A 13,782-nucleotide genomic window follows, 5' to 3' on the forward strand; every position below is an offset into this window, starting at 1 on the left:
TACATTCATTTAGTAAATGCGAGAGTTTCATGATGATGCTCACTGAACTCCAGTCAGATTTTCTATGCATTATTCACAAATAGAACATTAAAAAGGAAAATGACAGTGGTGTACAAAATATCCTTAATCACTTGCAATTAGGTGACTTGTATAATAAAGATGTAGATTTACCGACAGAGACTGAGACTACAAAGTACCAATAATAATCAGAATTCATTATAATGGTCATATTGATTCATTATGCTCTATAGAAACCATCATGAAAAATTAAGTCAAGGCTCACTTGAATAAGGTAGTGACACTGCACATAATTGCATTGATAATTAACTATTGTTAAACTGAAATAACTATTTCTGCTTACTGAAGTTAAATATAATGTAGTAAAATTAACAGAAATACTTTGAAAAAAGCTGCTGCTTCGCCAGTTATTTTAAACAGCTGCTATTCATCTTTTATTATAAGGTAATATCAATATTTATAGTATTGTTGAACAATAGTAATCTGTGCACTGTAAAAATAGATTCCAGTTTACAATGTGCTTTGCTGCTGTCCATTATGAATATCCGGGCTGTTATGCCGTGGTCGGTTCATGAATTTTTTCTCAATTCCCAACGTTTCGTCCTCATCTGCGGGAGACATCTTCAAGGGGGTCTGTAACTCAATGGAAGGTCCAACACAACCGCTGGCTCGCTACTTGCAATATCTCCAACACTAATTTTGAATCTTTGTATCTACATAAGGAGATAACTTGAAGAAGTAGTTCATAATATTGACTATTTCAAATTTTTTAATGATTTGTAGACTTTCTCTGTTTCCTCATTATGTATGTTGAAAGCTTGTTAAAGGCTTTCTGTCAGAATGCAGAAGCCCATTCTAAACAGTAATCAAGTGGCAGCCTACTTGGAGATTATTTTTCTGTTTTGCATTTTGGTTCTGTAGATTGCAGTTCAACTGGCCAATTTTTAACATTATCAGTGTTTTCTGTTATACATACACTGAAGGGGCAAAGAAACTGGTATACCTGCATAATATCACGTAGGGTACCCAAGAGCATGCAGAAGTGCTGCAACTGATGTCTGAAGCAGTGCTGAAGGGAACTGATGCCATGAATCCTGCAGGGCTATCCAAAAATCTGTGAGAGTATCGGGGAGTGGAGATCTCTTCATAATGGCACATTGCACAGCATCCCAGATATGCTCAATAATGATAATGTTTAGGGAGTTTGGTGGCCAGCGGAAGTGTTTAAACTCAAGAGAGAGTTCCTGGAGACACTCTGCAGCAATTATGGATGTGTGGGATGTCGCATTGTCCTAATGGAATTGCCCAAGTCTGTTGGATTGCACACTGGACATGCAGGGTATCAGACAGGATGCTTACATATGTGTCACCTGCCAGAGTCATATCTAGATGTATCAGGGCTCCATATCACTCCAACTGCACATTCCCCACACCATTACAGAGTCTCCATCAGCATGAACATGCAGCGTCCATGGATTCACGAGGTTGTCTCCATACCCGTACATTTCCATACACACGATGCAGTTTTAAATGAGACTCGTCCGACTGGGCAATATGTTTCCAGTTGTCAACAGTCCAATGTTGGTGTTGATGGGCCCAGGCAAGGCATAAAGCTTTATATTGTGCAGTCATCAAGGGTACATGAATAGGCCTTCAGCTCCAAAAGCCCATATCAATGATGTTTTCTTGAATGGTTCACATGCTGACACTTGTTGATGGCCCAGCATTGAAATCTGCAGCAATTTATGGTAGGGTTGCACTTCCATCTCATTGAACAGTTCTTTTCAGTTGTCATTGGTCACTTTCTTTCAGGTTCTTTTTATGACTGCAGTGATGTCATAGAGTTGACATTTTACCAGATTACTGATATTGACAGTGCACTCGTGAAATGGTCATTTGGGAAAATCCCTACTTCATTGCTACCACACAGATGATGGGTCCCATTGCTCATGTGCCAATCATAACACCACTTTCAAGCTCACTTAAATGTTGATTACTTGCCATTGTAGCAGCAGTCAACAATCTGGCAACCGTACCAGACACTTGTTGTCCTATATAGGCGTTGCCGAACGCAGCGTCATATTCTGCCTCTTCACATATCTCTGTATTTGAATATGCATGCCTATACCAGTTTCTTCAATGCTTCAGTGTATAAAGCAACCAAATTCGGCATGGAAACATCAGGCCTCACACGTATCAGTACTGTGAGGTTTATAACCCCCTAACTCCTGTAGGGGCAGAGATACGAGCAAAAACATGTTTGTCCAGCCCCTGATGTGCAGGTTACCCTGCACAACAGACATCTTGTGTGGGGACATTATGGGCCAGCCAAATCAACTTGTTGTGCAGGATAGCCTACAGGTCAGGGGCAAGAAATGGTTTTCCAATTCCCTGACATGTAGCTTGCCCTTCATGACAGTGTGCTGTGTTGGTGTAGTATCAGCCTGCTGTATTGACCTGCTTTGTGTGAGAGGAAATAAATGATTTTTGAGCCCCTGATATGTAGACTGCTGTGTATGACAAGCATGTTGTTGGAGTAGTATCGGTCTGCTTTACTGAACTATATAGCAGGTCCTACACAGGCTGATCAGCTTGATTGGTGACAGGTTGGGATGGATACAGGAGGGAGTGGACAGATTGAGGGGGAGGGGAAATTTTTAGAAAGAGGGGAGGAGGGGGAGATGCATGACTCAGATGGAAGATGTAGAGGGGAGGTGGACAGGCAGAGATGGAAAGAGAGAGGGGTGGTGGGTATAGTCAGAGGCTGGGAGGAGGGAGATATGGTCAGAAAGAATGGATGGAGGAAATGGACAAAAAGAGGGAGAGGAGAAGATGGAGAGATGGAGAGACAGAGAGAATGGGGAGTAGGAGATAGACAGATAGAGGAGGGAGGCTGAGATGGACAGACAGAAAGAGGAGGAGGTGGACACAGAGAGGGGAGGAGGAGTTGTGTCAAATACATGTGCTGAATGCATACATGGGCAAAGCATGGAGGAAATGCTAGCATATCTTTAAATCTACACTCCTGGAAATGGAAAAAAGAACACATTGACACCGGTGTGTCAGACCCACCATACTTGCTCCGGACACTGCGAGAGGGCTGTACAAGCAATGATCACACGCACGGCACAGCGGACACACCAGGAACCGCGGTGTTGGCCGTCGAATGGCGCTAGCTGCGCAGCATTTGTGCACCGCCGCCGTCAGTGTCAGCCAGTTTGCCGTGGCATACGGAGCTCCATCGCAGTCTTTAACACTGGTAGCATGCCGCGACAGCGTGGACGTGAACCGTATGTGCAGTTGATGGACTTTGAGCGAGGGCGTATAGTGGGCATGCGGGAGGCCGGGTGGACGTACCGCCGAATTGCTCAACACGTGGGGCGTGAGGTCTCCACAGTACATCGATGTTGTCGCCAGTGGTCGGCGGAAGGTGCACGTGCCCGTCGACCTGGGACCGGACCGCAGCGACGCACGGATGCACGCCAAGGCCGTAGGATCCTACGCGGTGCCGTAGGGGACCGCACGGCCACTTCCCAGCAAATTAGGGACACTGTTGCTCCTGGGGTATCGGCGAGGACCATTCGCAACCGTCTCCATGAAGCTGGGCTACAGTCCCGCACACTGTTAGGCCGTCTTCCGCTCACGCCCCAACATCGTGCAGCCCGCCTCCAGTGGTGTCGCGACAGGCGTGAATGGAGGGACGAATGGAGACGTGTCGTCTTCAGCGATGAGAGTCGCTTCTGCCTTGGTGCCAGTGATGGTCGTATGCGTGTTTGGCGCCGTGCAGGTGAGCGCCACAATCAGGACTGCATACGACCGAGGCACACAGGGCCAACACCCGGCATCATGGTGTGGGGAGCGATCTCCTACACTGGCCGTACACCACTGGTGATCGTCGAGGGGACACTGAATAGTGCACGGTACATCCAAACCGTCATCAAACCCATCGTTCTACCATTCCTAGACCGGCAAGGGAACTTGCTGTTCCAACAGGACAATGCACGTCCGCATGTATCCCGTGCCACCCAACGTGCTCTAGAAGGTGTAAGTCAACTGCCCTGGCCAGCAAGATCTCCGGATCTGTCCCCCATTGAGCATGTTTGGGACTGGATGAAGCGTCGTCTCACGCGGTCTGCACGTCCAGCACGAACGCTGGTCCAACTGAGGCGCCAGGTGGAAATGGCATGGCAAGCAGTTCCTAAGGACTACATCCAGCATCTCTACGATCATCTCCATGGGAGAATAGCAGCCTGTATTGCTGCGAAAGGTGGATATACACTGTACTAGTGCCGACATTGTGCATGCTCTGTTGCCTGTGTCTATGTGCCTGTGGTTCTGTCAGTGTGATCATGTGATGTATCTGACCCCAGGAATGTGTCAATAAAGTTTCCCCTTCCTGGGACAATGAATTCACGGTGTTCTTATTTCAATTTCCAGGAGTGTATATGGAAGTGAGTGTAAGAATTTCAAGATCTTTGAAGACAGTTCTCAAAAACAAAGTTTCCCCTACTTTATACAGTATTGTTGTGAAAGCTGGGTTTCTCCTGGCATATAAAATGAGGATGCAGTCTGGAAACGTCTTTGACAATGTCTAATACTCCCACAGGTGCACACCCCTTCATTTTGAAGGCACAGATGCAATGAGACAGCACTGTGAACAGAAATTTTAAATCTTGGTATATGGGTTACATGCAGAAAGATAACACACACACACCTTAAACAAATAGCACTGCTAGTTACTGATGGGGAATATTAATTACCAAGAGGTGAGCTTATATAGCACTGGCTCTGTCTCTCTTTTGTTTGACCAAGGAGAGAGCAGGAAGGTTGATTGTACATTGGACAGTCCTTTTACAGGAGGTCAGTTCACAGTCATTTGTAGCCTTAGGGGCTGGTAGTAGAAACCAATCAGCTCAGCATGAAGGGATACTTCATATCTTGTTTTATAAAGCCTATGTCTTCTCAGACTTTGAAAGTTAGTTAGTTGATTTAGGCCATCTAGATTCCACTTTCCGCCACAATGGTTATATTGAAAGACAGATGAGATGCATGTTGCATTATCGACCAACCATGAATCAGGTGAGTCATGGAAATAATAGGATAGCACTGAAGTCAACAGCCTCTTAGCGTTACACTGTTAGAATTTCCAACAGGATTGGTTGTATTCATCAGGAACATGATATGAAGTGTCCAGAATGAGATATTCACTCTACAGCAGAGTGTGCGCTGATATGAAACTTCCTGGCAGATTAAAACTGTGTGCCGGACTGAGACTCGAACTCGGGACCTTTGCCTTTCGCGGGCAAGTGCTCTACCAAGCAGGAGAGCTTCTGTAAAGTTTGGAAGGTAGGAGACGAGGTACTGGCAGAAGTAAATCTGTGAGGACGGGGCATGAGTCGTACTTGGATAGCTCAGTGGTAGAGCACTTGCCCACGAAAGGCAAGGTCCCGAGTTCGAGTCTCGGTCTGGTACACAGTTTTAATCTGCCAGGAAGTTTCATGGTATGAAGTGTGTTTTTCAACCACCAACTAAGATCAGGGCCCTTTTAGGATCTGTAAAGGATGATTTCAGTTCCTTGGGGCATGTTATACATCAGCCAGATCATCAGGTCTGCTGAGGACCAGAGTATTGAGCATAAGTGTCACACATGCTTATGATAGATGAGCTAAAATGCTATTGCAGCACAATGCCTTGGCACTGTCATTCTATCGAATATATCAACACAGATTCTAGTGTGCACTTCCAGCTCTTGGGATAGTGTGATTAAGGAAATATTTGAGAGTCTGCTTCTACACCTACACCTACATACATACATACAGTTGAAGCTACTGTATGGTTCATGGAGAAGGGTACCTTGTACCACTAGTAGTCATTTCCCTTCCTTTTCTATTCGCAAATAGACTGAGGGAAAAATAACTGTCTGCATGCCTCCACATGAGTCGTAATTTCACTTATCTTCATGGTCGTTATGCAAAATGTGTGTTTGTGGCAGTGGAATCATTCTGCAGTCAGCTTCGAATGCCGGTTCCTCGAAAAGAATGTTGCCCCTCCAGAGATTCCCATTTGAGTTCCCAAAGCATTTCCATAATACTTGCATGTTCTACATACCTACCAGTAACAAATCTACCAGATTGCCTTTGATTTGCTTCAGTCTCCCCCTTCAATCCAGCGGTGGTGGGGATCCCAAACACTAGAGCAGTACTGAAGAATGGGTCACACTCAGGTCCCATAAATAGTCTCCTGTACGGATGAAACATGCTTCCCTAAAATTTTTCCAATAAACTGAAGTCAACCATTTACCTTCCCTACTACAGTCTTTATGTGCTCGGTCCATTTCATGTTGCTTTCAACATATGCCTACATATTTGATCAATGTGACTGTGTCAAGCAGCACAATATTAATGCTACAGTGAACATTACAGGATTGTTTTTTCCTACTCATCTGCATTAACTTACATTTTTCTACATTTAGAGCTAGCTGCCATTAATCATACCAACTAGAAATTTTGTCTAAATCATCTTGTATCCTCCTACACTCACTCGAGGCCAAACCCTCGCAGTACACCACAGCATCATCAGCAAATGCCTACAGGTTACTGCTCATCCTATCTGTCAGATCATTTATGTACACTCCTGGAAATTGAAATAAGAACACCGTGAATTCATTGTCCCAGGAAGGGGAAACTTTATTGACACATTCCTGGGGTCAGATACATGATCACACTGACAGAACCACAGGCACATAGACACAGGCAACAGAGCATGCACAATGTCGGCACTAGTACAGTGTATATCCACCTTTCGCAGCAATGCAGGCTGCTATTCTCCCATGGAGACGATCGTAGAGATGCTGGATGTAGTCCTGTGGAACGGCTTGCCATGCCATTTCCACCTGGCGCCTCAGTTGGACCAGCGTTCGTGCTGGACGTGCAGACCGCGTGAGACGACGCTTCATCCAGTCCCAAACATGCTCAATGGGGGACAGATCCGGAGATTTTGCTGGCCAGGGTAGTTGATGTACACCTTCTAGAGCACGTTGGGTGGCACGGGACACATGCGGACGTGCATTGTCCTGTTGGAACAGCAAGTTCCCTTGCCGGTCTAGGAATGGTAGAACGATGAGTTCGATGATGGTTTGGATGTACCGTGCACTATTCAGTGTCCCCTCGACGATCACCAGTGGTGTACGGCCAGTGTAGGAGATCGCTCCCCACACCATGATGCCGGGTGTTGGCCCTGTGTGCCTCGGTCGTATGCAGTCCTGATTGTGGCGCTCACCTGCACGGCGCCAAACACGCATACGGCCATCATTGGCACCAAGGCAGAAGCGACTCTCATCGCTGAAGACGACACGTCTCGATTCGTCCCTCCATTCACGCCTGTCGCGACACCACTGGAGGCGGGCTGCACGATGTTGGGGCGTGAGCGGAAGACGGCCTAACGGTGTGCGGGACCGTAGCCCAGCTTCATGGAGACGGTTGCGAATGGTCCTCGCCGATACCCCAGGAGCAACAGTGTCCCTAATTTGCTGGGAAGTGGCGGTGCGGTCCCCTACGGCACTGCGTAGGATCCTACGGTCTTGGCGTGCATCCGTGCGTCGCTGCGGTCCGGTCCCAGGTCGATGGCCACGTGCACCTTCCGCCGACCACTGGCGACAACATCAATGTACTGTGGAGACCTCACGCCCCACGTGTTGAGCAATTCGGCGGTACGTCCACCCGGCCTCCCGCGTGCCCACTATACGCCCTCGCTCAAAGTCCATCAACTGCACATACGGTTCACGTCCACACTGTCACGGCATGCTACCAGTGTTAAAGACTGCGATGGAGCTCCGTATGCCACGGCAAACTGGCTGACACTGACGGCGGCGGTGCACAAATGCTGCGCAGCTAGCGCCATTTGACGGCCATCACCGCGGTTCCTGGTGTGTCCGCTGTGCCGTGCGTGTGATCATTGCTTGTACAGCCCTCTCGCAGTGTCCGGAGCAAGTATGGTGGGTCTGACACACCGGTGTCAATGTGTTCTTTTTTCCATTTCCAAGAGTGTATGTAGGGAATAATAGTGGTCCATTCATACTTCCATGGGGCACTTTTGATAATACGCTTGTCTCCAATGAACACTTGCCATCCGGAGTCTAGTCATTAAAAAAGTCTTTGAGCCACTTACATATCTGGGAAACTATTCCATACCCCCATGCCTTTGTTAACAAAGTGCATTGAGGTACTGTGTCAAATGCCTTTCAAAAATCCAGGCATATGGAATCTGCCTGTTGCCCTTCATCCATAGTTCACAGGATGACATATGAAAAAAAGGCATGCTGAATTTCACATGAGCAGTGCCTTCTAAAACCGCGATCATTTGCAGATTGAATTTTTCTGTCTCAAGGAAATTTATTATATTCAAACTGAGAATACATTCATGAATTCTGCAGAAAAATAGTGATAAAGATATTGGTCTGTAATTTCAGGGGTCTGTTCTTTTACCCTTCTTGTGTGCAAGAGTCATCAGCACTTTTTCCAGCCACTCTTTGCAGTGCGTGAGAGACACACAATTGACGCAAGCTAAGTAAGGGGCCAATGCCACAGAATACTCTTTGTAAAAATGAACTAGGGTTTCATCCAGACCTAGGGACTTATTGCCTTTTTTGACTCTTTTAGTTGTCTGTCTGTGCCTGAGATATGTATTACTATGTCCTCTATATGAGAGTCTGTGCAATGGTCAAACGACAGTCTGTTTGTATGATTCTCCTGTGTGAATGATTTTTATGAAAATTTCATTCTGCACACTTTGCTGCAGAATGAAAATTTCATTGTGGCATAAAAATAATTTCTGTTTACATTTTACTTTTTTGTTTGCAGTCCAGAGTGGGTTCTGTAGCCTTATGGAAAGGCATTTAACAAGACACCATAAGCATAAATTAGAAAATTGGGAATACATATGAATTATAAAAAAAATTCTACTGGTTCTTTTCCATTTTATCTGACTGCCTCAACTTGAGGATTGTAGATTCCCTTTACCGGCATGTCCACAGCAGTGTTTATTGTAAACAGGGTTCTGTTCTTATGTTATAAAATAACTGTTCCTCTTTCACAAATATCGATGTAGTCATGTAACTATTGAGTTATAAGTAAGAAATAAACTGCAGATAGTTGGTATAGCTGAAGAGGTGTCAGCATTTTTTGAATTAGTAGCTTTCATGCTGATTATATTACTTTAAATGCAGACTCAGTGCACAAAAAACAGTTTCTAGTGGGTTAATAATGGGTAATTATAAATGCAGTTTGTGACAGATGCATTTCCCTTTGTTAATGTATAACTTGGTTTGTTCCACATCCCTTAAGGTATCCTTCATAATGAGATCATAGCCAATGACTAAATGACGAGCTAAAAGATCTTCATTGGACTCACATTTGGGAGAATGACAATTCAAATCCCTGTTAGGCCACCCAGATTTATGTTTTCCACAATTTCCCTAAATCACTTAAGGCAAATACTGGGATCGTTCCTTTGATAAAGGCATGGCTAATTTCCTTCCCCATCTTTCTCTCACGAGCTTGTGCTCCAACTCTAATGACCTCATTGTCAGCAGGGTGTTAAACTCTAATCTTCCTTTGCAAGACTAAAATCTGAGCTACTCAACTATTTACCTGCTAGTACTTCTATCCTCTCCTATTGTTTTCCACTCATGATTTTCTATTACAACAGCCATTGTTTTCTGTGTTTGATATGATGATTTTGTAACTATGAAGGGCAAACATACCTTTCACTGAGACACAGCAAGGCTTAGTGTGAAAATTAAATGATGTTAGCATGTGTTTGGTATTCAGTTTATATAGTTTATTGATGTAACCTGTGTTGAGTGTGAACTAATTCCTCATCAACAGCCCAGTGGCTGAGGAAGAATTAGTCACCACGGACCAAAACTCTTACATTGAAATGGAGAAAAATATTGTTAATTTCTGTTATTTTTAATGTTATATTTCTCTTGCAGTGTTTCCTGTGATGCTGTTAACTGTCTGTTGTTTTGTACCATTAAGGTTGATGACCAAACACGAAATGGGACAATTTATTTCATATAAATTTTTAGTATAGTAATATATACTACAAAAATACAGTGAATGAAAATTTGTCTATTTGATGACTTGCTCTAACAGCAGGAAAAATATTGCTGTATTTGTTACTTACTGTCTTTTTAAAAACTTCCATTTTTTTATAATCCAAAAAATAGTTAACCTTTAAACTGCGTGAACATAAATAAAACCAACAAACTGCAGGGGTGGATTCCAGACTGGAAAGGGAGGTAAAAAGGTCCTATGAACATGTGTCTAGAAATTGACGGTGTTCATGGAACAACAGCAAATTGTCCCAGAACACAGTACAAAATTGCATCGAATCCACATCACAACAGATGTTCAAACTGGCCTCCATGGTAGCAGTTGTTATGCAGGATACACAGTCTGTACTTCGGCTTACACCATGTTGGCAGGCCACTTACCTGGAGCTTGTACTAGGGTTCATCTCAGTATCCTGTAGAACCCAGACCTCCAAATCTAGTGCACACACAGTCCATCACCTCCATGCATTTCCATGCACGTTCGTGTGTCTTAAAGGATCCATGATCACATAAATGCCCAAAAAGGGCTTGAAATGTTGTGTGATGCGGTAGGTGTCTGAGAGGGTACTTGTTTTGTTATAGGCATGCTGCCTCTCGACAGTTTCCATCTGCTTAGCCATACACAGACACCATCTCAGCTTGTTCCTGATGTGAATACTGCACCATTCTGCTGCTTACAGAATGCTATGTCAATCACACAGCTTTCAACACACTAGGAATACATGTCACATGGTCAGAGAAACTGTCTTTCATCAGCGCCATCTACCATGGCAACAATGCATTTCAGACACGTATTCATAGGACCTTTTTTCCTCCATTTACTGTCAGGAATCTGTCCTGCAGTTTGTTGGTTTTATTAATGTTTACCTTGTATATAGTCATGCACTTATTTTCAATTAAAATTACATTTCCTTAGTCTGGTGTATTACCTTAGTCTGGCATATTGCTGTAATGAATTAATATTCTTATAAATGGAGGTGTTGTACCTGGTGCTTTGAATCAGGAATAAACAGAAAATAGACATAATATATTCTTGTATAATGAGACAATGAAAATTATTTTGCAGTGAACTTTTGATCAATCCTGAAACTGGAAATGTGTGGCAGCTGGGTGACATTCTGAAACGACCTACTTTAGGTGAAACATTAATACAAATTGCTGAATATGGTATAGATATTTTCTATAATGGCTCGCTTGGTGAGGACTTTATTCAGGATGTCAAAGATCTTGGAGGAGTCATGACAATGGATGACCTAAGGGATTATGAGTATGTTCATGTATGCAATTCAGTTTAAGTTAGAGAAATAATATTACCCTTCTGTCATAAGTGGAGGTTTCCCTGAATCTTCTTAAACATAAGTGTTGCTAATAGCTCTGGCAATCATGTAACCATAAAAATAATTGTATTAAGGACACTGTTCTTCTCATTTTACAGCTTTTTCTCATGTCTTGCTTTACGTTTGACGTGACACAAATACACTTTAAAAATGCATTTTGTATTTATAATGATCTGTTAATGCAGTTATCATTGTGTGTGCATGTGTGTGTGTGTGTGTGTGTGTGTGTGTGTGTGTGTGTGTGTGTGTGTGTGTGTGTGTGTGTAGTACCTGGTCTTTCAGACATGTCCAAAAGAACAGATGCCATTTCGATCTGGCAGCCATTATGAATTAAGACACAAAGGAATGACAGTCATTGGCTGTGACAGGGCATTGATTGAAATCAATGGGGAAAGTAGAAAATTTAAACTGGACCAGTGTCTCCTGCATTCTAGGCAGGTGCTCTGACCACTAGGCCATCCAGTCACAGTGGTCATTACAACTGCGTGGACTACCCCAGCATGCCACCCATTAGACTCAAGTTCTCAACTTGTCCGCACACTACTAACGTAGTGCCCCTTGGCCAATATCCTCATTACTCATGCCATTTTGCCAATTCCCATAAGGGTTCGAGCCTGATGTGCATTGCACTGAAGAGGTCACTGGCTGTCGCACCTTATATATATGTATGGTACCTGATCTTTTGGATATATATAATTAAGGCAAGGTAGCCAATAATCTCCTCAGTGCAGATGCACACCAGGCTTGAGCTCTTACAGGAATTGATGAAATGCCATGAGTAATGAGGATCAAGGGCAAGGGGGGCTACAGTAGTAGCATGTAAATAAGCAGAGAATTCTGATCTGACGGGAGGCATGCTAGGGTAGTCCATGCAATTGCAATGACCCCTGAGTCCAGGTGGCTTAGTGGTCAGAACATCTGCCTAATAAGCAGGAGACCCAGGTTCAAATCCTGGTCCAGCACAAATTCTCAATTTTCCCCACTGATTTCAATCAATGCCCACTCACAGCCAATGCCTGTCATTCCTTTGTGTCTTAGTTATCATTGTTTCTTGGAGAGCCCTTTTGATATAGGTTAGTGGAACGCAGTTGTGCTCAGGGTATTAAGGAAAAATTCAGTATGATAAGTAAATTCCTCATAAATATCTGCATCATTAACGCTGGATAACATTTATTCACGCTTAGACAATAAGGCTGCTTACTCATTGTGGTTGATCTCATCAAAGTCAATCCATGATCATACTGCAGTTTGTTATGGATTTCATCTTTCATTACCTTGCAAGGTGGAACAAAAAAGCAAGTAGAGGCTTACACTAAAATCCTCTTTTATTATGGATTGGCAGCAAATATTTGGTTAAAACTGAGTCATATGCTTTCTGATGACTTACAGACCTCAGCAGGAGCAGTAATTTGTCCTCATTCTTACATTCTGTAATTTCATGTGCAAATTACAGATGGCCCATTGTGCTATACCAGTCTGTCAATTTTTATTCACCATATCTGAAACAGCTTCATCTCTTGTACATAATTACAGACATATGTAGTTATTCTTAATTACAGGCATACATAATTACTGAAATTTAGTCATGGATTTTGAATTTTAACTTCACAAGTTCACACTCTGTACATAAAAAAATTAGGTAACATTGTAATATGAGTTTGTAGCTATACAATTTTCTTTGAAATAATTTCCAGTCATGGACCAATCTGAGGATAGTAATTTATTACAGATTTTAGAGAGCTAACTCTGGTAGGTGGACTGCTTTCACCAGCCTGTGTCTTGGAACACCAGTTTTCATTTGGCATTTAGGGCTGTGCTGATGGATGTGTCTTCTTATGTGCAGTTCTTTTACATTTAGTTTAAGTATAATAATGAGACATATTTGTAAATCCATTTGATAGCTGAGTGTTTTAAAGTGCCTGCTCCAGGGCCCAAGGAGGTGCTTCTGGCCCTAGTTCGAGTCCATCGTGCAGGTTGATGATGGGAGACCAGTGTGCCAGACAGCCTGAATGTAGCTATTAGGCAGTTTTCCATGTCCCAACTCAGATACAAGATGTGCAAAAAGTTTGTAAAATGATGTGACATTTGACTGTCCGATTATACTAGATGCAGAAAGGAGAAGGAAATGGATTCCTACCCAAGGGGGCTGGCAGTAGCTTTAAAATGCCTTTGGGAGTGATGGTGACCCCATGTAATAATAGCGTAGATAAAGGTATGGTTTTTTTTCTAAGAAACCGGAATATACTGTACAAATCCTAACCCAGTGTTGGTTGGATAAACGGCAAAAGAAAGGAAGGAAGGAATGAGAGATAC

At 43.5% G+C, this 13,782-nt stretch overlaps 1 protein-coding gene and 1 non-coding gene across 4 annotated transcripts in view; both read left to right on the plus strand.

The window, feature by feature from the left end:
* Positions 1 to 13,782, plus strand: part of LOC126419007 (scoloptoxin SSD14-like) — a 489,031-nt gene that overhangs the window by 412,377 nt on the left and 62,872 nt on the right. For all 3 annotated transcript variants that reach the window (XM_050086079.1, XM_050086072.1, XM_050086063.1), the window contains one exon: positions 11,199 to 11,399. In XM_050086079.1, coding sequence (XP_049942036.1) covers positions 11,199 to 11,399 — 201 coding nt within the window. The remainder of the gene's footprint in view (positions 1 to 11,198; positions 11,400 to 13,782) is intronic.
* On the plus strand, positions 12,361 to 12,433 carry Trnai-aau (transfer RNA isoleucine (anticodon AAU)). Its single transcript has one exon. It is a non-coding gene; the product is annotated as a tRNA-Ile (tRNA).

Source organism: Schistocerca serialis, chromosome 1 (genome assembly GCF_023864345.2).
Source record: "Schistocerca serialis cubense isolate TAMUIC-IGC-003099 chromosome 1, iqSchSeri2.2, whole genome shotgun sequence".
NCBI classification, from domain to species: Eukaryota; Metazoa; Arthropoda; class Insecta; order Orthoptera; family Acrididae; genus Schistocerca; species Schistocerca serialis.